The sequence below is a fragment of the Procambarus clarkii genome, chromosome 8 (assembly GCF_040958095.1).
Source record: "Procambarus clarkii isolate CNS0578487 chromosome 8, FALCON_Pclarkii_2.0, whole genome shotgun sequence".
NCBI lineage: Eukaryota > Metazoa > Arthropoda > Malacostraca > Decapoda > Cambaridae > Procambarus > Procambarus clarkii.
This window is the reverse complement of record NC_091157.1, coordinates 4,435,427-4,459,117: the sequence shown is the minus strand read 5'-3', so window position 1 is coordinate 4,459,117 and position 23,691 is coordinate 4,435,427. Positions and strand designations below refer to the sequence as shown.

The 23,691-nt window shown below is 40.4% G+C and overlaps 1 protein-coding gene across 1 annotated transcript in view; it reads left to right on the top strand.

Annotated features, from left to right (window-relative positions):
* The first annotated feature begins 7,534 nt into the window (after nt 1-7,534).
* Nucleotides 7,535-23,691, top strand: part of LOC138358453 (uncharacterized) — a 59,100-nt gene continuing 42,943 nt past the window's right edge. The window contains exons 1-3 of the mRNA XM_069316407.1: nt 7,535-7,667; nt 15,150-15,406; nt 20,669-20,827. Of these exons, the coding sequence (XP_069172508.1) occupies nt 15,296-15,406; nt 20,669-20,827 (270 nt within the window). The 5' untranslated portion in view covers nt 7,535-7,667; nt 15,150-15,295. The remainder of the gene's footprint in view (nt 7,668-15,149; nt 15,407-20,668; nt 20,828-23,691) is intronic.

The following is a 23,691-nucleotide window of genomic DNA, read 5'->3' as shown; positions in this document are numbered from 1 at the left end:
TAAATACTACCTTATCCACTGGAGCACCTTCCCTTTTACTCCTGCCTGTTGCTCCAACTCTTTTAACAGCCTTTTATGGGATACTGTGTCAAAGGCTTTCTGGCAGTCCAAGAAAATGCAGTCTGTCCACCCTTCTCTTTCTTGCCTAATTTGTGTTTTTGGTCATAGAATTCTATTAGACCTGTGAGGCACGATTTACCATCTCTGGACCCATGTTGGTGGTGTGTTACAAAGCTCTACGAGCCTTTTCCTCACGATCTTCTCCATCACTTTGCATGGTATACAAGTTAGGGAAACTGGCCTGTAGTTCAGTGCCTCTTGCCTGTCACTCTTTTTGTATAGTGGGACTACATTATAGCTGTCTTCCAGCTTTCCGGAAGGTCTCCCGTTTCCAGTGACCTGTTATTCACGCGGCACGCTTAGTGCTTCTGCACCTTCTTTTAGTATCCACGGTGAGATTCTGTTAGGCCAACAGCCTTTGTCACATTCAGTTCCAACTGATTCCTTTTGACCTCATCACTGGTGAGGTTAAATTCCTCCAAGCTTGCTTGGTTGGTTTGCTGCCTCATTTAGTGCAGGGGCTTCTCCTTGTTCTATTGTGAAGACCTCCTGGAATCTCTTGTTGAGTTCTTCACACACCTCCTTGTCACTCTCTGTGTATCTGTTCTCCCCTTTCCACAGCTTCATCACTTGTTCCTTCACTGCTGTTTTCCTCCTGATGTGGCTGTGGAACAGCTTTGGTTGGGTCTTGGCTTTACTCGCGATGTCATTTTCAAACTGTCGCTCTGCTTCCCTCCTCACTCTGAGGTACTCATTCCTGGCCATCTGGTATCTCTCCCTGCTGTCTGGTGTTCTGTTATTTCTGTAGTTTCTCCATGTTCTTTTACTCAGTTGCGTCGCTACCTTACATTCCTGGTTGAACCATGGGTTTTTCTGTTTTTCGTTTTTCTCCTTTAGGACTGGGATAAACTTATCTGCAGCTTCCTGGCACTTCTGGGTGACGTAATCTATCATATCCTGCACAGGTGTCATATCCTCTTCGATAATTTAGTCTTTTTCCTTCCGATCCTATCCTTGGATAGGTTACCTCCACCAAGTACTCAAATGAACTGTGTGTGTGTATAGATAGATACATATGTAAAAAGAGAATATCTGTCTGTCTGTTCGAAGCTTGAAGCCTGAAGATTGCAGCTAGTCTCAGGCAACTTTCCATGGTGGTTAAGTAGGACTCCCTCCTATTGCAAAAATAATAACATAATAACATTATTTAAATTCAAAAATTCAAATTCAAATTTCAACCAACGGCTGCTATAAAGCCTAAAATGTGAGGTTTCATTGTCTACAAAGTATTTTCCAAATTATTTCTTGGCTGACGCATAATCAAGATAACTTGGCTTTATAGATATCAAAACCTAAGATGGGGAAGGGAACTATCAGGGAGGGGAGAAAGCGCCAAGCCATTACGACTATATTACACTGGGAAGAGGATAAGAATTTGTGATGGGATGAAATGGTGCCCAACCACTTGTGGACGGTCGGGGGATTGAACGCCGACCTGCAGGAAGCAAGACCGTCGCTCTACCGTCCAGCCCAAGCGGCTGGGTCAAAAGAGAAGGAGACACCACAACGTTTCGGTCACTCCAAGACTTGATTTCGGTCCAGGACGGACCGAAACGTCGTCGTCCCTTCACCTTCTAGTGTGTGATCTGGTCAACATATTTCTTGGCTATCACCGACGTAGAATCAACTTCGATAACGGTAACACAACGTTGATAACAGTAACACAACGATGATAACGATAACATAACGTCGATAACGGTAACACAACGATGATAACGGTAACACAACGTCGATAACGGTAACACAACGATGATAACGATAACACAACGTTGAGAGAGAAAACACAAGAGCTGAAGGAGAATGCGAAGGAGACTCAGGATTGGGAGAGAGAGACCTACGTAGGGAGGTAGGGAGAGACGGAGACCCGGGCACCGCCGGATATACCTCCTAGTATAGATATATCAGCGTGTTCAAGAGCTGCAGGTATACTAATATGTGTCTCAGTGAACAAATCCACGAGGGCCGTGACGAGGATTCGAACCTGCGTCCGGGAGCATCCCAGACACATCGACTGAGCTACGACAGGGTAAAAAGAGTTGTAATGATGTGCCTCAGCGGCGCTGTGTAAAAATATATACGCGTGGATATTTACGATGTAAGAATTATGCTGAAAATTGATCATGTAGTGGTGATAGGCTCCCTAAAATTTACAAAATATGTATAAGATTATCAGAATGATATATCGGATTGTTGGGGCGCCGCCCCCTAGGGGTTATAATAGGGGCTGAGTGTGGTTGATACTCACTTACCTAGTTGTGCTTGCGGGGGTTGAGCTCTGGCTCTTTGGTCACGCCTATGGTGTGAATTGTTGTTTAAGATTCGCTACTTGGAACAAAAAGTTCCAAGCAGCACGGGCTATGGTGAGCCCCGTAGTTATGGTGTGAGGGTACTAATGTGGTGGCCCCTCAGGTTGACAGCAATTTGAGGTCATCTGCTTGCTATGGCTGGGATAATCCACTTGTAACGATTAATAACTCCTCGTTTGCTTTCAGAATAAGCATAGCCTAATTCATATTATGGTAACTACCTCAGTACCATGCGTGTCTACCTTTCTATATATGTATGTTTCGCAAGGCCCTTGAATGATGAATGATGCTAATTAGATATTGGTAAATTAATCTTGCATGTTATCAATAAATTATTGAAATTAACAAATTTACAATTCATCGCGAGGATTTACGAATTTAACCCCCTTTGAGCAAGAAAATTTATTCTGTGAGTATCAGTATATCAAGAACTTGGGATCGCGAACATGGTAGTTATTGGAAATTTTGCAGTCGGATGTATTTTATTGAAGGGAATATTTATATTTTATTTCACGGAGTGGTTGAGGAAATCACTAATTTACTTAGCGGCTCATTACTTTCAATCGTATCAGAGCAGTTAAGACTTAGGAAGAGGAAGTGTCGTGCGGGTCAGATTCACGAAAGCACCTACGCAAGCACTTACGAACCTGTACATCTTTTCACAATCTTTGGCGGCTTTGTCTCCAATTATTAAACAGTTAATGAGCTCCGAAGCACCAGGAGGCTGTTTATAACAATAACAACAGTTGATTGGGAAGTTTTCATGCTTGTAAACTGTTTAATAATTGGAAACAAAGCCGCCAAAGATTGAGAAAAGATTTACAGGTTCGTAAGTGCTTTCGTGAATCTGGCCCGTGGTTATTGATAAGGAAGGCTACGAGCCTCCAAATATTCCATCATTTCAAGGTCAAAAATAATTACATCATGAATGTATTATATAGGCTAACTTAAATTCCTGTGAAATATAATAGGCTTTAATAAGACAATTCTGAGGTTTAATATGGTGAGTGTTTGTTTACTCCTAGTGATTATAAGGTAGAGTGATTATACCAGCTCCAAGGCTTACATTCACACCATAAATATAATCTACATCTGTGCAATATTTTTCTTTATACCTATGTAGTTGCTAATAAATACTCCTGGTTATCAATCAATCTTCCAAATGGATATTATAAATCTATATCGACGGTGAGACATATGCACAAAATATACCAATCCACATTTTGCATGATATACTGTTCCAATTGTAAACTTGGGAAAAATCAAAATTCCTTGATTATTGGAGAGGTTATGTTTGTCCGGAAGTGGTCAAGAGTAGAGGCAGTCGTTTCAGTTATTCTCCTTTGGCCTGGGTTCGTATCCTGGCCGAGGAGGATTGACTGGGCGCCAGTCCTTAACTGTAGCCTCTGTTCACCCAGCAGTAAATGGGTACCTGGTTGTTAAACGATTTGGCGGGTCGTATTCCAGGGAATATGGGATTAAGGACCTGTCCGAAACGCTATGCGTGCTAGTGGCTGTACAAAAATGTAAGAACTCTTGTATTAAAAAAAAGGGTATTATTAGCATGTAGGAGTTCACATAGTTGATGAAACTAGCAACATAAATATTATCTGGCTGTCAGAGGTCAATATTAAAAATCGTATGATAGTATTAGTTAATTTTTTGCACATTTTTGTTGTTCAATATTAAATTTCTCAGGTTAGAGTTAAATTCAGTTACATCTATGATAGGAATCTTGTACACTGCTCCCACAGCTAAGTTTGCCTCAGCACCCATGGCTCTGAATTGGGCTCTGAAGATATACTCGCCACAAGTGTGTCTGATTCTAATAACATATGAGATTGACAGTTCCTGGTGGTAGTGGATTACAGTATCGCCTCCTCTTTGGCGTCGTCTACAGCTGGAGATTCTGAGTAGTTTGGTAAGTTGAAGGGCTGAGTTGTGTTTTCTGTTAGTCATGTTAACGTCAAGCATAATTAAGGATAATTGTTTGTTCTGTGATTAGATTAAGACACTAATGTCATCAAAGTGTTCGCGTAGAGATCTATAATAATAATAATAATAATATTTTATTTAGGAAAAGTACATGCATGGATGCAGTTACAAATATACTGTTGGATTTATAGATAGAGCTAGTACATACAATACCTAAATCCATTAATACGCATAGCGTTTACTTATCTTTTGATAATTAAAGTGATGAGTGTCATAGATACATGATAACATGTTTAATTTTTGGTCTATGTTAGATTGCGTTCAGTAGCTGAGTGAAGTGAAATAACAAGACTTAATAATATTGATTTGCTATACAGACAGATAAAGTTTGGATGAAACAGATAAATATAATACTAAATACAAAAAATACTTACAATAAAAATACAAGATCTAAATTAAATTAAACAGTTTGATTAAATTTATTTTCATAGTAACTTGTTTTGACTCATGTAATCAAGTTCAAGTATGTATATTGAGACAAGAAAGAAATACATCTCAAAGAGATAGAGTAGCTTAGGCTATTTCTACCCTCCTACTCATGTAATTATCTTAGGCTGCATCGAAGAATACCTCTAGACACGTCTTTGAAAATAACCCCGATCCTATACCGCACCGCCCCTCGTATTCACGCAATTCATCATGATAGCTGTAAGAATACCTTTACGTATAACATGAGTTGTTTATCCCTTTGGTAGTGAGTTATTTCGTTAGCAGTGGACAATGGGTATTATGAAGGCTCAGAGTTTTGTGAAGAAATGCTTGCACAGCTATGTTGATGCTTGTCATATTACCGAGTTCAGTCCCCCAGTTTATGCTACCAGCAGCAGCAGCTAAGTTGCTTATGGAAGCATCATTCTGGTAGTAAATAATTTTGAGAGAAAGACTTGCATTATTCTTTAACACTTTCGACCGTTATCTCTCTCTCTCTCTCTCTCTCTCTCTCTCTCTCTCTCTCTCTCTCTCTCTCTCTCTCTCTCTCTCTCTCTCTCTCTCTCTCTCTCTCTCTCTCTCTCTCTCTCTCTCTCTCTCTCTCTCTCTCTCTCTCTCTCTCTCTCTCTCTCTATATATATATATATATATATATATATATATATATATATATACCCCTAGTTTATATAAATATAAACGTACGTTTTATAATAATTAATAATAATAATAATAATTAATTTATAATAACCAGAAATTAGGAACTCATTGGTGGTACCTTATGTGATGGGATTTGAGAAACTTTCCCCAGTTTTTAAGAACCTTAATATCAATTTGGTGTTCACTAATAATACGATCAAGTCTAATTTAATAATAAAAAAACTCCCCTGGTACAGCAGGTTGTGTGTATTCGATTCCCTGCAATGATTGTGAGTCTGTGTACCTTGGACAAACTGGAAAATCCTTACAATTACGTATGTCCCAACATGCTTGTAGTATAAGAACTGGCCAAACGTCTAATGCTTTGTATCTGCACACAAGTTTGTGTGATCACACTATTAATTGGGATGGGGCGAAAAGGATTACCAATTGAAATGGCTTTGTGGAACGGAATTTAATTGAGTCTGCCCTAATTAGTCAACGTCCAAATCTTCTCAATGTTAGTACTGGTATGTACAAACTTGACCCCTGTTTTAAGTTACAATATTGCACAACAGTTTAAGAAAAAACTATGATAGGGAGAGTTACATTGTCTCATAACAATATTATATTAATATATTTTATGTGTCTGCTCAATGAGGCTTTTTCTTTAATCTTTTTTTTCGTACCGCTTAAATCCTTCTGACCACTCTAAGCTAATCTATACCTTTTTCTAGTTAATTCTTTCCCCAGGAGATGGTGGTCAGGATCTAGTGTCTGCCTCCACTCTTCCTTTGTGATTTTTTTCAGTCCGGTGTTGACAAAGGCCCATCGGCCGAAACGTTCATCTCTCTTTTCCATTTCTCTGTGGATTTTCCGCATATATACAGGGTGTGACAATAGTTTTTCTGATAGTTTGCGTTTGTAAGGTTGACATAGGCAGGCAATGCAAACCTCCAAAAGATACTTATTTACCCGAATTTGCCACTATCTCTCTGCGGGCCTTGACGGGGACAGGAAGACGGCGGCTATCAGTGCTAAGTAGTAGTAGTCAAATCTTGGAATTTGCTGATTTCAATGGATGAGCCATAAATCTGTGGCTCTTTTGTATTGGTAGTAATATTATAGACATAATTGCTAGTGTAGATTTCATTTTGGCTGAGCTCAACATAATTGTGTTGAGTATTATTTTTCTCAGAATGCTTATAGGCAATCCAAAGTTATAGTCATTGGCTTCTTTGAAGGCATATTCTTAGTTCAACTCATCGACTCTATATAATGCATTTGGAATCCAACATAAGATGGAATTTTGACCAGACCACACACTAGAAGGTGAAGGGACGACGACGTTTCAGTCCGTCCTGGACCATTCTCAAGTCGATTGTGAGTCTCACAATCGTCAGCCACGTTATTGTGACTCATCGCCTGCATAAGATGAAATTCACCTGAAATTAACGAGACGATCGCATAAACTATGACATGAAGGAGTTGCTTTAAGTGCATGTTTTGTTATATCGCATAAAGAAAGCGTGCATTCAAGAGACGATGATGTCTCAATAGCGGCTACAACTCGAAAATAATGTTTACAGCATAATATAAACTAATTAGATAATAACATAATTTTTCTCAGAACGAGCAATATCGAGCAACAGTCACTAATCGGCCTGGCATATAGAAGAACCAATTTCAAATCATAGAGTCCCTGTATAAAAGGTTAAGTGAAAAAAAGTATTAACAAAGGATGTATAATATTTATAATAGCCAGTAAATAATGGTATAGGTGGGAAGGAGTATTGAAGGTAAAGAGATTGAAACTGAAATAAGTTTATTGAGCTAAAATACACACAAAAGGGATGAGATAGCTCAAACTATTCTCACCCAGATCAGTACACCATATTCATACATATACAAACACTCATCACAAACAATAAACACATCACCGCACATTGTGAGAGATACACATAAACATTTCTTAAGGGATAAAGCCAAGATGTCCTAAGAAAGGTCACATTCAAACTTACCGCGCGCGCGAGGCCTCCGCCCGGTGCTGCCATCTGGGAGCTGGTCATTGTTATGCTCGGCTGGTGGACATATTTACTTCTGCATTTGTGTCAAAATCCCTCATTTTGACCGTCGTCGTGTGCCGCGCTCGCCGAAAACGGATGCTTTAGCTGGTTGAAGGTAAGAAGTGGGCGGTGTGGGCGTGAGAGGCGGGCGGGGGGCCGGGAGAGGGCGGTAATGGGAGAGACTTAAGAGAGGGGGTGGCTGTGGGCCCAGCCAGCCAACTCGGCCAAGAAGCGGCAAAACTCGCACCCACGACGTGACTTTGAGCACCTGTCACTCACTACACCCCTTAGATGACCCCTTAAAGGGCACCCTGACCTTCCTTACCCTTCCCCTTAGAGCCGCCAGGACCACCTGGGCACGTGGGGCCCCCATGCCACCCCCTGTGGGAATTATCTAGGAAGAAAACTCGTATTAGAGTAAACTCGAAAACTCTTGAATTAGGTCTATAAGAATCTCGGGATACTAATACCATTTAGGGTGAATTTAAGGGATGTGGTAATAGGAAAGGTCTCCTCACTTGTTGCTGCTATTGGCCGGGTTCTCGGCTCCTCTTCTTCCTCTTGTTTTAAAGTTCACTCATTGCTCCGCTAATTAGTTCCGGCGAGAAGTTTAAATTTCCAGGGCCTTGATATTTTGAGTAATGGTGATGCTTGTTGGCCGCCCGGGGGGCTTGTGTGTGGATGTAAGGACGCGGGCTATGGGATATTTGGTCATTGTGTGTGTAGGTGTAGGGGTGTGTGTGTGTGTTGGTGTAGGGGTGTGTGTAGGTGTATGGGTGTATATGTGTAGGTGTAGGTGGGTGTATGTGTGTGTCTGGGTGTGGGTGTATGTGTGTGTCTGGGTGTGGGTGTATATGTGGGTGTATGTGTGTGTGTGGGTGTGGGTGTATATGTGGGTGTGGGTGTATATATGGGTGTATGTGTGTGTGTGTGGGTGGGTGTATATTGGTCTAGGAGTGATGTACAGGACCAGTGACAACTTTGAGTCAGTGTGGTGGTGGTGGAGGCCTAGGTTGTCTACTGCTGAGTAGCTTGTCTACGGTTGAGCTCTGGCTCTTTGGTCCTGCCTTTCAACTGTCAATCAACTGGTGCACAGGTTCCTGAGCCTACTGGGTTCTATCATATCTTCATTTGAAACTGTGTATGGAGTCAGCCTCCACCACATCACTGCCTAATGCTTTCCATTTACTTACTACTGACAATGAAAAAGTTCTTTCTAATGTCTCTGTGGCTCATTTGGGTACTCGGCTTCCATCTGTTCCCTTGTCCATGTACCACTCGTGTTAAATAATCCATCCTTGTCTACCCTGTCAATTCCCCTGAGAATTTTGTATGTGGTGATCATGTCTCCCAGATCTCCTGTCTTCCAGCGACGTGAAGTGCAGTTCATGCAGCCTTTCCTCATAACTCGTGCCTCTTAATTCTGGGACTAGTCTGGTGGCATACCTCTGAACTTTTTCCAGCTTCGTCGTGTGCTTGACAAGGTACGGGGCTCCATGCTGGGGCCGCATACTCCAGGATTGGCCTTACATATGTGGTATACAAGGTTCTGTAGGATTCCTTACACAGGTTTCTGAAAGCAGTTCTGATGTTAGCTATCCTCACGTGTGCCGCTGATGTTATTCTTTTGATGTGGGCTTCAGGAAACAGGTTTAGTGTGATATCGAGATCTTTCTCTCTGTCCATTTCGTGAAGGACTTCATCTCCCATTCGGTATCCAGTGCCTGACCACCTATTTCCTCCTAGTTTTGTTACCTTACATTTACTTGGGTTGAACTTTAGTAGTCATTTGTTAGACCATTCCTTCAATTTGTCTAGGTCATCTTATAGCCTCATACTATCTTCCTCTGTCTTGATATAATTTTTGCGTCATCAGCAAACATTGAGAGGAACGAGTCTATTCATTCTGGGAGATCATTTACGTATATCAGAAGCAGTATAGGTCCAAGAACTGATCCCTGTGGGACTCCACTGGTGACTCCTCGCCAGTGAGACCTCACCCCTCAGTGACTCGCTGTGTCCTGTTGCTTTTGTACTCCCTTATCCAGTGGAGTACTTTCCCTTTCACTCTTGCCTGCATCTCCAGTTTGTGTACAGTCTCTTATGTGATACTGTGTCAAAGGCTTTCTGGCAGTCCAGAAATATGCAGTCTACCCAGCCCTCTCTCTTGCCTAATTTTTGTTGCCTGGTCATAGAACTCAATTAAACCTGTTAGGTATGATTTGCCATCTCTGAACCCATGCTGATGTGTTACAAAAGTTCTTTAGTTCCAGATGTTCTACTAGTTTTTTTTTTTTTTTGCCACAATCTTCTCCATCATCTTGCATGGAATGCAAAATCTTCTGCTCATCATCATCAGCAAACATTGAAAGGAACGAGTCTATTCCCTCTGGGAGATCATTTAAATATATCAGAAACGGTATAGGTCCAAGGACTGATCCCTGTGGGACTCTACTGGCACCTCGGACTCTACCTCAGTGACGCGCTGTCTTCTGTTGCTTAGGTACACCTTCCCTTTCACTCTTTCCTGCATCTCCAGTTTGTGCACTAGTCTCTTATGTGGTACTGTGTCAAAGGCTTTCTGGCAATACAAAAATATGCAGTCTGCCCAGCCCTCTCTCTCTTGCCTGATTTTTGTTGCCTGGTCATAGAATTAAATTAATTCTGTAAGTCATGATTTGCCATCCCTGAACCCATGCTGATGTTGCGTTACAAAGTTCTTTCACTCTAGATGTTCCACTAGCTTTTTTTCGCACAATTTTCTCCATCATGCATGGTATGCAAGTTAGGGACACTGGCCTGTAGTTCACCCTACTTGAGTATCGAGACTACATGAGCCGTCTTCCAAATTTTTGGCAGTTCACCTATTACCAGTGATTTGTTGTACACCATGGAGAGTGGCAGGCACAGAGCTTCTGCTCTTTGTGTGTGTGTGTGTGTGTGCTTACTATTTAATATTTGTATCTGCAGAATCCAGATACTGTATTAGCTCTTGGACCCCACCTTTCTAACCAATTTGTTTTTCCTCTAATATGTCTGCTACATATATTTCTCTCAACATGCACACACACACACACATTTGCTGGAAGACAGAAGAGTTAGGGGGGACATGATCACCACATTCAAGATTCTCAAGGGAATTGATAGGGTAGATAAAGACAGGCTATTTAACACAAGGGGCACACGCACAAGGGGACACAGGTGGAAACTGAGCGCCCAAATGAGCCACAGAGATATTAGAAAGAACTTTTTTTAGTGTCAGAGTGATTGACAAATCGATTGCATTAGGAGGTGATGTGGTGGAGGCTGACTCCATACATAGTTTCAAGTGTAGATATGATAGAGCCCAATAGGCTCAGGAATCTGTATACCTGTTGATTGACAGTTGAGAGGCAGGACCAAAGAGCCAGAGCTCAACCCCCGCAAACACAACAAGGAGAGTACATTTCCAGGAAGCAGCCTGTAGCAGCCATCTAACTCCCAGGTACTTATTTACTGCTAGATGAACATGGGCACCAGGGCGAAAGAAACTGTGATTTGTTTCTGCTTCTGCTAGGGATCGAACCCGGGCTCTTAGGACTATGACCCCAGAGCGCTGTCCACTCGGCTACGAGACCCCACACAGTGTCCGCACGTGAGCACACACACACACACACACACACACACACACACGTGCGTTTATTTTTTATTATGAACATATAGAGTACAGTACCAGTATATTTTATTAATACCGTACTCAGAACTGTAAATATAGACAAGGAAATTCTTGGGAAATGAATTGCACTTTGGCCTTTACATATTTTGAAAGACATTAAAATTCAGTATAATAAACAGTTTTACATTACTGTATTTTAACAAATGTTTTCCTGTTCTCTGTATAGGAAGTCTACTTTTTGTTTTATAAAATTGTTCAAATATATAATAACCAAGAAAATCTCATGTAGCCTTATCATTGTCATATTTATAGGTCTATCACATCATGTAACACGCAAACCATTGTTTTATTAGTTCTGCGAATCACAGGTTGCTGACACGCCAATGCCATTTTCTCTCCCTCAAAACACAACTTTTCTCTAACCTACAAAGCAGAGGCCTAATTATTTAGCTCCAGGGGCCTCAGTGTTATGAAACTCCCAAATGTTATACAAGTGCACTGGTTTATTGTTATTAACTTGTAAAAGACCTCCACGCAGCTAGTCAAAACATGCAAGCACTTATAATCATATTATGATCATTAACCTGTGTCTTGAGTGGCATCACCCTATGCTTTGGCAGAGCAGACCTTGCTGGCCATACCTTTCAGCCACTGTTTTGTCACAAATACACCTATATTCCGTATGACTTGGGGCAACATGGCAGAGTGACACTGATTCAGGATCCCAGACACTGCCGGATACCATTCTAGTAATCTCTATGTATAAGAGAAAATGCCTCTGTCTCTCTCTCTCTCTATAGGATGCCAGATGCATGTGGCTAAACTCACCCAAATTTGCAGGAGATCTGGTCTACATACTGGATGTACATAGGCTCATTGGGGGTATGTTTAAGTTAAATGCACAAAGAAATCACATTAACATGTTGTGGTGTAAGCATTGTCTGAGAGTATCCAGTGCATTGGTTCGAATCCTCCGACTGGCTCATACTGATTTTTCTCTTAAGTTAAATGCTTTAAGAAATACAAATAATCATAAACAACCCCCATGCAATTTACATGGAGACAGGTGTGAAATTTATGGCACAATTTCCATAGAGTTTCTAGTGACCAGCATAATAAATTTACCGAGAGCTGCCCATCTTCTCGAGTTGTCACCTTACAAAATGATGTACTAAATTGTTCGAACATAACTTAACGGATGGACCCGTGTTTCATGCTATTACGGCCAAAGTAACTATATAACGAGTTACTTTGATAACTAATATAGTTAATTATGATAACTATGATAGTTAATTATCCTGAGATCAGTGAATAATGGTGTTTTTTATTATAAATTTTTTTTGTTAATTTTGATTTTCAAAATACTAGTATTTTGAAATGCGTAACCGGCAGCCACTGCCAAAAATTGTTATAGAGGGTCAGAATGTGACTCTGGCATGCTGTTACCTTTTGAATTTTGACAACCTTGATCAGCTTGTGTGTGTCCCGTACACAAGACCTATGCAACTTTTGGGGATGCTAGCCCTAAGCATCTGGCCTCTTAACTTTGGACAGACAGACATTTTCACATTATACAGAGGGAAAAGGGAGGGGGGGGGGAGGGGGGCTGGCATTCCCCATGTCTGTGTGTATCTGTTCATTCGTCCGCCTATGTATTCATCTGTCTATCCCAAATTATTCCTGTCCCCCCCCCCCCTCTCAGAAAATATATTACTAAGAACCACTAAAACAACTGTATGGGTATTAAGAAATTATATTATGATAGACAACTCCATGTTAACTACAGCATATTTCATAATTCACTCCATGAAAGATTCGATGAAATTGTGTAGGGGTATTTATAATTGCTAATATTTCTTAAAGCACTTAATTTGGGCCAACCTCAACCAACTTTTGTCTGTCCCATACCGCAGAACATTACCCCTGCAAATTAGGTTGTGGCTAGCCCCAAGCATCTGGCATCCAGATTTGTACAGACAGACTTTCTCAACACAAGGTCTCGTATTATGTCAATTAACTTAGAACCCAGATCCTTAAAAAAAAAAAAAAAAAACTAGTGGCACACTAACCCCAGGCACCAAGTGTGTTTGAAGCAACGGGGACAAAATTGTAATGGTGGTCCAGATCTGTACGTTCCTACGGGGCTTGGCTGATTCCCCGAGGACGGCAGCACCACCCAGATGTGCAACACGGAAGTCAACAAAGGTGTTATCCAGAGTTGAAATGCACATGCTGATAGACTGTATTTCTTAACAGGGGTTCCGCAGATCCCCCAAGGTAACTAGGTGTTCTGCAAAAAAAAAAAAAAAATAGAGATAAGTAGGGTAATTCTAATCATATGTAAGTTTATTTTTGAATCATATTTGCGTTTTATTTTTCTCATTTTACCTGTATCAGGCGCAAATACAAATCCTCTCATTTCAATTGACAATAAAATCCGTATGTGTGCTTATCCAAAGAAGAATTATAATATCCAGAATTATTTCAAAGGTTTAAAGATTAAGAAACTAAGGTCTTCCTCACATTGTACATTTTCCAGACACTGTACTCTTTTTAACCCTCACGTAAAATCATCTTTCCTGTAGTCTGTGTTATTTTCCCTGACTTATGGTCCCTTGTACTTATAGTCCCTTGTACTTATGGTAATTGTTTTCAGTTTGATCATATAATCAAAGACTGACACAATGAACACTGGTTCCTACTGGTATTTCATGATCTAAGTTCCCTGTCTTCCTCATTCTGGAGGAAGATCAGGTCCATTAGGCTTGGTGTATCTCCTCCCTTTTCTCTTGTCATCCTTTACACATTGCATTAAGAAGTTTCTTTCCATAACATCCACCAATTTTGCTCTCCACAATTTCTCGATTCCCAGTCGATCATTCTCCATGATTTAGGTCCTCCATGACTAGTAATTTAGCTCTCGGTTTGTGTGCTTTTTCTGTAGTTTATCTATACATACAATATGCTTGATTGTTGTCATCGTATTCTTGCTTGGGTCTTCTATTCGTTGCTGGCAGGATTGTAAATTACTTAACGATTACTATTCTTATCTTTTTCATATTTGCCTATCCTCCTCTTTTTTTTTCTCTTCTACTATATTTATCCTAGATGGTATTACCTTTTCTCAACACCCAAAAATTATTATGGACATAATTCTATTTACAGTGTTTTTTACTAATTTACGGCTGGCAATCTGTTCTTTCCTAGTTGCCCATCTAATGTTAGATTCGTGCTGTTTATTTCTGTTTTTTGACTTCCAAACATATTGCTTTGATTATTTGTTTTACAGCTTATGCATTTGTTTCTTTCATTTCCTCTTTGTACTTTTCCAATCCTTTAGTATCTTCCTCTCCTTAGGTAGCCATTTAGTTTCTATTAGAATATCCTTACCCAACTCTCTATTTTGGCTAGCCTGTAGGATTGTTCAGAGTTCCTCACCATACATACATGGTTGGAACTAGTTAAGTGAGAAAGTAATGGAGGCCAAAACCATCAACAGTTTCAAAGTGTTAAACAGACAAAGAGTACTGGGAAGATGGGACACTATGAGCATAGTTTTCATCCTGTAACTACACTTGCCTAATTACACTTGGGTAATTATACATACACACACGGGTCTGGTAGCTGAGCAGACAACGCAGGACTTGTAATTCTGTGGCCTGGGTTCGATTCCCGGACCAGGCAGAAACAAATGGGCAAAGATTCTTTCACCCTGATATACCCTGTTACCTAGCAGTAAATAGGTACCTGGGAGTTAGACAGCTGCTACGGAGCGGCTTCCTGTGCATGTGTGTGAGTGGGGGGGGGAGGAAATTAGTAGTTTGTTACAATTGATTGATTGACAGTTGAGAAAGAGCAGAGCTCAACCTCCGCAAGAACAACTAGGTGAATACATAATATGTATAGTTTACATTTACTAATATGATTTTCATATATTTCCAGTGCATTGGAGCATGGAAGTGTTGTGCAGCCACCTTGCCTAATGGGGGCTCTCACTTGTTACAAGGAAAGGAAAAGAAGAAACGGACAGCGATCCGATGATTTTAAAGTAGTGGGTGTTCTCCTAGTTCAGCCTGCGGCCGATAGAAATGGAGTCCGACGACCAAGAATATGTAGACTCTGCTTCTGGGGTGATGGTGTCCAACCTCCCCCTCCTTTTTTCCCGGGGTAGCCCCTCATCGCTTCATGAAATGAGTGTGGTAAGTGTAGAGGTACATGTTGTATGCTTTTTTTAAAAATGGGGATTTTGTAGGTGAAATTTGCTCCTATGGATACAAGTACAGTACTCTGCAGTACATTATAAGGACTGGAGGTTGAATGTGAAATGTGAGTGAATATAAAAATTGTGTGTATTATTTTTTTTGAAATGTTGATAGGTTATCAGCACACTGGTGTAAATTAACTACTGAGAGAATACTGAAATTTTTCTCAAATCTTGTATACTTTTATTACAGTACCTAGCTTTTTTTTCAACATTTATGACATATCTAAATAGGAATTTGCTCCCTTGAATTAGAAATTAATTTATTTAACTCTTGGATGTATATATATTAATCACAGTTGATCAAGGAAGGTATTCCTGGACCTCTATGATAAACATGTTCCAATACAAACAGTGTTGTGAAATATTCTAAAAAATACAAATCCTTATCCTTTCATAAAAATACAAAATACGCTATGTTTGTGTGATGAGGTGTGGCAAGTTATGGGAGATTGAGTGCGTTTGAAGGGCAGACTGGTGTGAGGGTGAAGAATTGAAGTATAGTTTTTGTCTAACATTTGTAACCTGGTGTGCTTTTTTTTTCCCCCGGATGTTTGGGTATTTTGTTATATTTGTTCTTGAAATTGTGAATGGAGCTGTCTTCCATTACTACTACTACAGTACTACTATTAATGCAGCCCACTTGTTGACCACTTGTGCAGGACAAAAATATTTTCTAATATTTTGGTAATCTAGAAAGAGGCAACCTTTTTTTTTTGTCATGCCTGCTTGCTTGATACCTGCTTGATGGGGTTCAGGGAGTTCTTCTACTCCCCAAGCCCGGCACGAGGCTAGGCTTGACTTGTGGGGGGTTGGGCCACTAGGTTGTTGCTTGGAGCGGCCTGCAGTGCATATTTTGGTGACCTTGTCATTAAATGTGATCAGACTCGTCAGGCATGACTTCTCTATATCCCTAAAACTCTTCCGTTACAAAACTTCTCTCCTTCATATACTTTATTCTCATCCTGGTTACTAGTGCACTTTGCAAGGAATGCATGTAGGTGACATTGGTTATAATTTAGTACTGTACCTCTTGTCTGTTCCCTGTTTTGAATATTGAGACTACTTTTCCCTTTTCCCAGATTATGAGAGATCTCCTGTGTATTAATTAAAAAATTTTAGCGGGTTGACAGTGTTTGTATTGACTGCTGCATCTATGGTGATATCACGTCTAGTCCTTCTTTGTTGGGTCTGGATCCTGTTGATTTACTTCCTCAGTTGCTGTACTGTACTACTATTTCATCTACTGTTGCTCTAGACTCCCTTTGTTGCTCTTATTTAAAATGTGATCTTGTTTCCTTAGGCTGATCATGTGGTATGTTATTATTGTGCTAATTATATGGCAAGGCAGCTTTGCTTGGTCTCTAGTTCTTGTCACTGTTTTCATATTTCTGTACCTCTTGGCTTCCCTTCTGACTTTGGTATACTCTATTCATTTATAACTTTAATGCCCCTCTTATCATCTATGCTGAGTTTTTTGTCCGTTTTCCATATTTTTCCTGATCCTGTCCTCTTTCCTGTATGTCCTATTGAATCCAGGTCTTGTATTGCTTTTCTCTTCCATTTACTTTAGTGTGATGAATTAAAACTGCTTGTGTGTCTTTTCTGGGATAATAAATTCAATAATATTATTTATTGTATTTTACTCAAATTTTCTCTGCCATTGTACTTTTTCTAAGCAAGGCCTCACCCTACTATTGCTAACTCATCTCTAATCACTCTCCTTCCACTTTGTATATCCTGGTCTGCCTCCCTCTTTCAACTCCACAATGCAGTGGACACTAGCACTATTGAGCAACACAAAAGATGTGATATGGGACAAGGCTTGGTAGAAGCAGTTTAAATATACGTACTGTAAAGCATATGGCATTTCATGGGGGAACACTGTACACCTAGACTTGTAAAGTGGTGGGGGGATGTTGTGAATGACTGGTGTGTGACGTTGCTTGTTTATCTTTGACACAAAATATTGCGAATGATTTAGTAAATGAATGGGTTATATTTTTATTATCTGAGCTGGTATCTCATCCCATGAATGTGGAAAATGCCGAAAATGTTTGAGTGAAAGTTGGAAAAGGCCGACTAAGCCTCTACATTCTTAGATCTGAATGTATCAAAGACAGTTGCCAGCTCAGATTACATGCTGGTTACTCCAGGAATACTGTGCAAGCTACTGATGAAAGAACAGTATACAATGACACACACACACATAGGAGACCTGTCAAAAATATGGAAAAGGGCACAAACATGATACCAATCACAAAAAAAAAAAGTCTGACAAGATGTGTTAAATTACAGGTCAATGCCCTGACAGCAAGTTAAATAGACGAGTGGAACATCTGGATAAATAGAATTCATGACCTAGAATTAATGCAGGTTCAGGGGGAGGAAAATTATGCCTTTCCTTACCTTGAGGTGGTTCTGTGGATCAATGTCCCTGCTGCCCAGTCTCTGATCAGGCCTCCTGGTTGATGGTTTGGGTCAACCAGGCTGTTGGACACCGCTGCACGCAGTCTGATGTAGGAATCGCATCTCGCTTGATCAGGTACCTTTTGAAGGTGTTTATCAAGTTTCCCCTTGAATGGCAAAATAGGTCGACTAGTTATGTCCTGTGTTTTCTAGGGGTAGGGTGTTAAAAGCCATGGGCCCTTATTGTTAATAAAATACTCTTAAGAGTACTTATTGCACCACTACTTTTCAATGAGGCTTTACATGTTGTGCCAGTGTCGTGGTCTCTTTAGAAATTATTTCAGTGTGCAGATATGAAACCATATTCTCTACTTTTTTTTTTATCAATTTGTTAATTATTATGTATCTCACTTACATTTCAGGGAGTTGTTCTTGAGAGATTTTATTAAGCAGTGTCACTAGTTTGTATTTTTTTTTTTATGAATTTAAACGGTAAAAGTCCTTTATGATCTCCAAGTCAGCAACTTCATCATCTTTGAATTTGGCAATTAATTTGCAATAATATTCCACTTTAGATAGCAATATACTAGTGTCTTAAAAGTACAATTATTGCTTTTGGCATCTCTGGTTTGAAAAGTTCTTGTAATACAGCCTATCCTTTTTTCTTGCAATTATGACAGCTACGTCATTATTTTCTTTAAATGGTAAGATCTTTTGATGTGATTATTCCCGTGTCTTACATTGCCTTTTCTTTCTTTTACTTTGTGTGGTTTGACTGTTCTGTGTGTGGTAGTCCAATTGTGATTTCGTCTCGGAACCCTCTCGCGTATGCTCCAGGTATGGTGCAGGAACGGAACTACATTAACTTTTAATTTTTGTAACTGAAGTACTCTGTTTATACCACTTTGAAGGTTTGCTGCATTCTCTGTAAAATTCATTGTCATCTGTAAAAGAGATGTTGATTAGGAGAATGAAGAAGATTGCTGGAGCCAGCGTACTGTACCCTGGGAGATAACGTTTTTCTTGGGTGGATGATCCAGATTTTACTCTATTGGTCATTACTCTTTTGTCTTGTTTCTTAGAAATTATAGATCCATCTTTTGACTTTGCCAGTTTGCTCAGTTTTTGTGAGCAATTATACCATGGACACAATTATCAAAACCTATGCTTATCATTTTGCTTATCATGTATGGTATCCGAGGCCATGGCGGTAGTCCTAACGTGTGCGAGAGGCAGGAGTGTCCTGCTGTAAACCCGTGTTGGTCATCATGTAGACACGTGTGTTTTGTGTTCTTACTTAACCATCTTTCAAGGTTTTTTGTGTAGATTGTTATATATGCTTATCATAATTTATATATTGAAGGTATATTAAGGTCATGTACCAAATATGCACAATAAAATATATATATACTAGAGCAAAAGATATGGCAGGAAATGCAGAATAAAGCCATTGAAGAGTAGAGGTGGCATGTGCATAATCAGAGAACTGTATAAACATCAGAGGCTCAGGGCTTTTTAGCCTTTTAACACTTCTAAGAAATATTGTGAGAACAAAAGTTGAAATTTGCATGTGGGACGTGGATAAGCAAGTGCTGGAAGTGCCGAGTCCGGCCAGGTTGTAATGGATATGTAGGCTTATGGGCTACTGCAAGCAAACAACCTTACTAAGTTATTACAAGAAAAAGCTGAACACCAGTTGTGCTGCAAGAGCAAACCTTTGAAACTAGCTACAGGTAAAAACCTCTCCAAGCTCATTCACATTATCCACTCATCCACACAGTACTCGCCCCTCTCTCGCCCAACCACTTGGACTGGACGGTAGAGCGAAGATTTCGCTCCGTGCAGGTCTGCATTCAATTCCCGACCGTCCAAGTGGTTGGATACCATTCCTTACTCCGTCCCATCCCAAATCCTTATCCTGATCCCTTCCAAGTGCTATATAGTCATAGTGGCTTGGCACATTCTTCTCATAGTTCCCTTCCCCTCACCCGCCTCATCCACACAGTAACCACCGATGCTCAACACTATGTATACAAGTTTCCTACTGACACTCGGTTTGCTCACACACCCCCACTTGCGGCCACACAGTACCCACTAACATTACCCAACCGCCACACACTTGCATTCATTCACAATGCTGTGTCCATATTGTACTATGTCTGAACAGTAATTATCCAAGTGTATGACGGATAATTACCATTATACACGATGTTAGAACTCTACTTGTGTGATGCTCCAGCTTCCCTATAATCTTAAGTCATACCACATTTGTTAGCTTCTGATAGTTTTGGCATACTGTACTTTCCCTTGGTCTTGCTGTTACAGATTTGTCAGTTTGTGATAAAATTTGTATGTGGTGATCATGTCACCACATACAATTTTTTTTTTTTTTGCCCAGTAGGTTATACATTTCTAACGCCTCCAATTTCTAATCGTAGCTCAAGCGTCTTAGGTTTTGTAGCCATTTGATAGCATGTCTTTGCATCTTAACTAACTTACTTACACTATACTTCTTGAAATGTAGGCACCATTTAACTATTACAAATGTTAGTTTGTCTCACTTATGCCATTTATGTACTTGACTGGCATAGGGACCAGGTGATACCTTCCTTCAATGCCTGTGATTTAAAGTATTCACAGTTCTGTAATTATATATGTACAATTTTCATGTAATTTTGAATTGCATTTGCCATGCATAACTTAAATTCTTCATACCTTTTCCTATAATGATGTCAGGCTTATGAATGTATGTAATATTTATATTTTCAAATGTTTTCTCATTCTGTTTCAGGCGGAATTGGAGGAGTTTGTTCCGTTTGTAGTGCGTTGTAGTCTTGGAGAAGAACGGCCAGTGCCATGGGCCCAACTCCCAAGACCAACTTGGTGGCCAAAGAAACTCCCATTCCGTATGCCAACAACAAATAATACTAATTCTACTCGTTCAGCTCTGGTGAGTTGTATTATTGACGGTACATGCATGAATGTACGAATATTGTATTTTTAAATTATGCATTAAAATTTTAACTGCTTGGTTAAAGGAGGCCTGGTCGACGACCGGGCCGCAGGGACGCTAAGCCCCGGAATCACCTCAAGGTAACCTCAAGGTTGGTGGGAAGAAGAGGGTGGCGGTAGTGGTGGCAAGTTCGCGTGCCCTCACCCAGTGCCTCGAGCACCACTCTCCTCATATAGGCAATTACATTTTTACACGTTCATTCAGGGAGAACCTATTGCCATTACTGATATTACGAAATAGTCTATGACTATTTTGTATGCTAAAGATAACCTCAAGAAAGTACCTGGCTGGGAGTCAAAAACATTGCGAGGTGGAGACAGACATCATGCACTCCTCAGTGTAGTTCTGTAGGCATTGAGGGACTGATGAATTTGTTATGACATGGTCACTTATACTCCAGAGACTCTTAATGAACCATACATCAGCTGATTTGACATCCAGTAACCCAGTTATTAATAAACATCAATGTTGAATCTAGTTAACTGCAAACCTTGTGGGATGTAAACCCCACAGCTTGAGAGTTAAAATAACTCAATCGCACAGCCTTAAAGGATAGGGAGGATGAACTACATATAAAATGCTGAGGGAAATAGACAAATTGGAGACAAACTCAGTATTTTAATCTTTGTCTGTGATATGCTGCTATGGTTGAGTGGTGACAAAATGATGCATTACATAAAGTTTTTACTGAATGCGTTTTAAAATGTGTGAACATTCTGAAACATTGTTGACAGTAACACCGCTCTATTGTAACACCACCCTAAAATGTACCACTATAATGGAACACCACTATAATGGAACGCTAACTATCCTGAGTAACACTTCCTCATCGGTTGCACTTGGTAACACTGTTATGGGCTGACATATGATGGTTACACCGGGACTACAAAGTACACTGCCAACAAGGAGATGCTAACACAGGATGAAATACGCTGCCACCATCTGCCTTTGACCATTGAAACTATATCAAGCAACGAGGCAAGAAACATTGCTTGACTTGGAGAGTACTTTCTATGACTGTCATTAATTATGTAAACGGTTGTCAGCCACTATATCCAAAAGGCTAAGAGGATTCAACAATTGACACAGACGGGAAATTTCACGTAAGTTTATTGAGACCAAAATTATGTCAATCACCAATTATACATGCTACACTAACACTGGCAAAAAGTTAAGAAATTTGGACATGGAACAAAAACTCAGAGATCACACACATTACCTTAAGCTATCTCTCTCCCGGGCTGAGATGTTCTTCACAGCCCCGCTTTCGATCCCGGTGTACCGCCCTCTCCCGTCCTATGTTCCTACAGGCCCTCTATATACAACCCCCACAGGGGGGGGGGGAGATCTGCTGTTGCTACCCACCAAAAGTGTACAAACACTCAAGAAATATTTCAATAAGCTTGTTTGACATTCACCATACACTCTTCAAGAGAGGAGTTATTAATTACATGTGTGACTGACCTCTGACCTGGCCAAAAGGGGGAGATCCAGGGATGTTTACACATAAGATTCTGGAGTCTAATTTCCTTGCATGAAATATTACATACTTGAAACTATGCAGACTAAGACTAACCCAGGAATTTTTAATCAATATACAAGATAAACCGGAGGTCATCTGGGCTGACCTCTTGGAGAAGGCTTCCCTGGGTGTGAACTCTAACGGGGGGGGGGGGAGGTCCTGGGTGTTACAGCTCCCTTATCTCAAGTCAATTGAGAATGGTCCAGGACGGACCGAAACGTGGTCGTCCCTTCACCTTCTAGTGTGTGGTCTGGTCAACATACTTTAGCCACGTTATTGTGACTCATCGTCTGCATTCTGAAACATTTGTTTAGAAGTCTGTCATTTGAAAGGAATTTGAGCCTGATAGCTGCAGCAACTGTTTGGTGGCAATAGAGGGTAATGTCACCAGATGCAGTTAATCTGTATTTACCAGGAAAACATTTTTTCCCTGTTTGAGTATCTCACATTACGAATGTTTTAATGATTGGTGGTAAATGTGATTTTTTTTCTTTCAGGAAATGTACAAAATAACACAAACATTAATGCTATGAATTATTACCACTATCACTCACACTCATGACTGTCACTACACCTCACCACTATCACTTGCCATTATCACCACTATCACTTGCTATTATCGCTACCACCACTACCATTCCCCACTATCTCTACCACCACTACCAATCCCCACTATCACTACCACCACTACCACTCCCCACTATCTCTACCACCACTACCACTCCCCACTATCTCTACCACCACTACCACTCCCCACTATCTCTACCACCACTACCAATCCCCACTATCACTACCACCACTACCAATCCCCACTATCACTACCACCACTACCACTCGCCACTATCACTTGCCACCTTCTCCTGACAACATCTACACGACTGAGTGGACCAACAATGGTGCAGTAGTGTGTGTGCCTGGGGGGGGGAGGAGGGTTCGGTTAAATAGGTTCGATCCTCGTTGTTTGGCCTTAATATTTTATTATAAAGAAGATATTTATTTAAAAGATTAGGCATAAAGGCGATATATAGGTCAAGATTTACATCCATTTAAGAGCCAGAGGCTGCTTGAGCCATTTCTTAGTACTATGTAGATGCTTAGTACTATGTAGATGCTTACCGTGATGTAGTATTAATTGTCAAATATATGGTAATGGTTAGGAGAGGCAGAGCCGTGTACCTACCTGCTATTGGGTCCGGGGATCAACACCGCTACATCTGAAGGTGATTTGGAAAGTTGCATTGAAAATGAGTTTTTGAGCTAAGGGAAGGACAATAATATC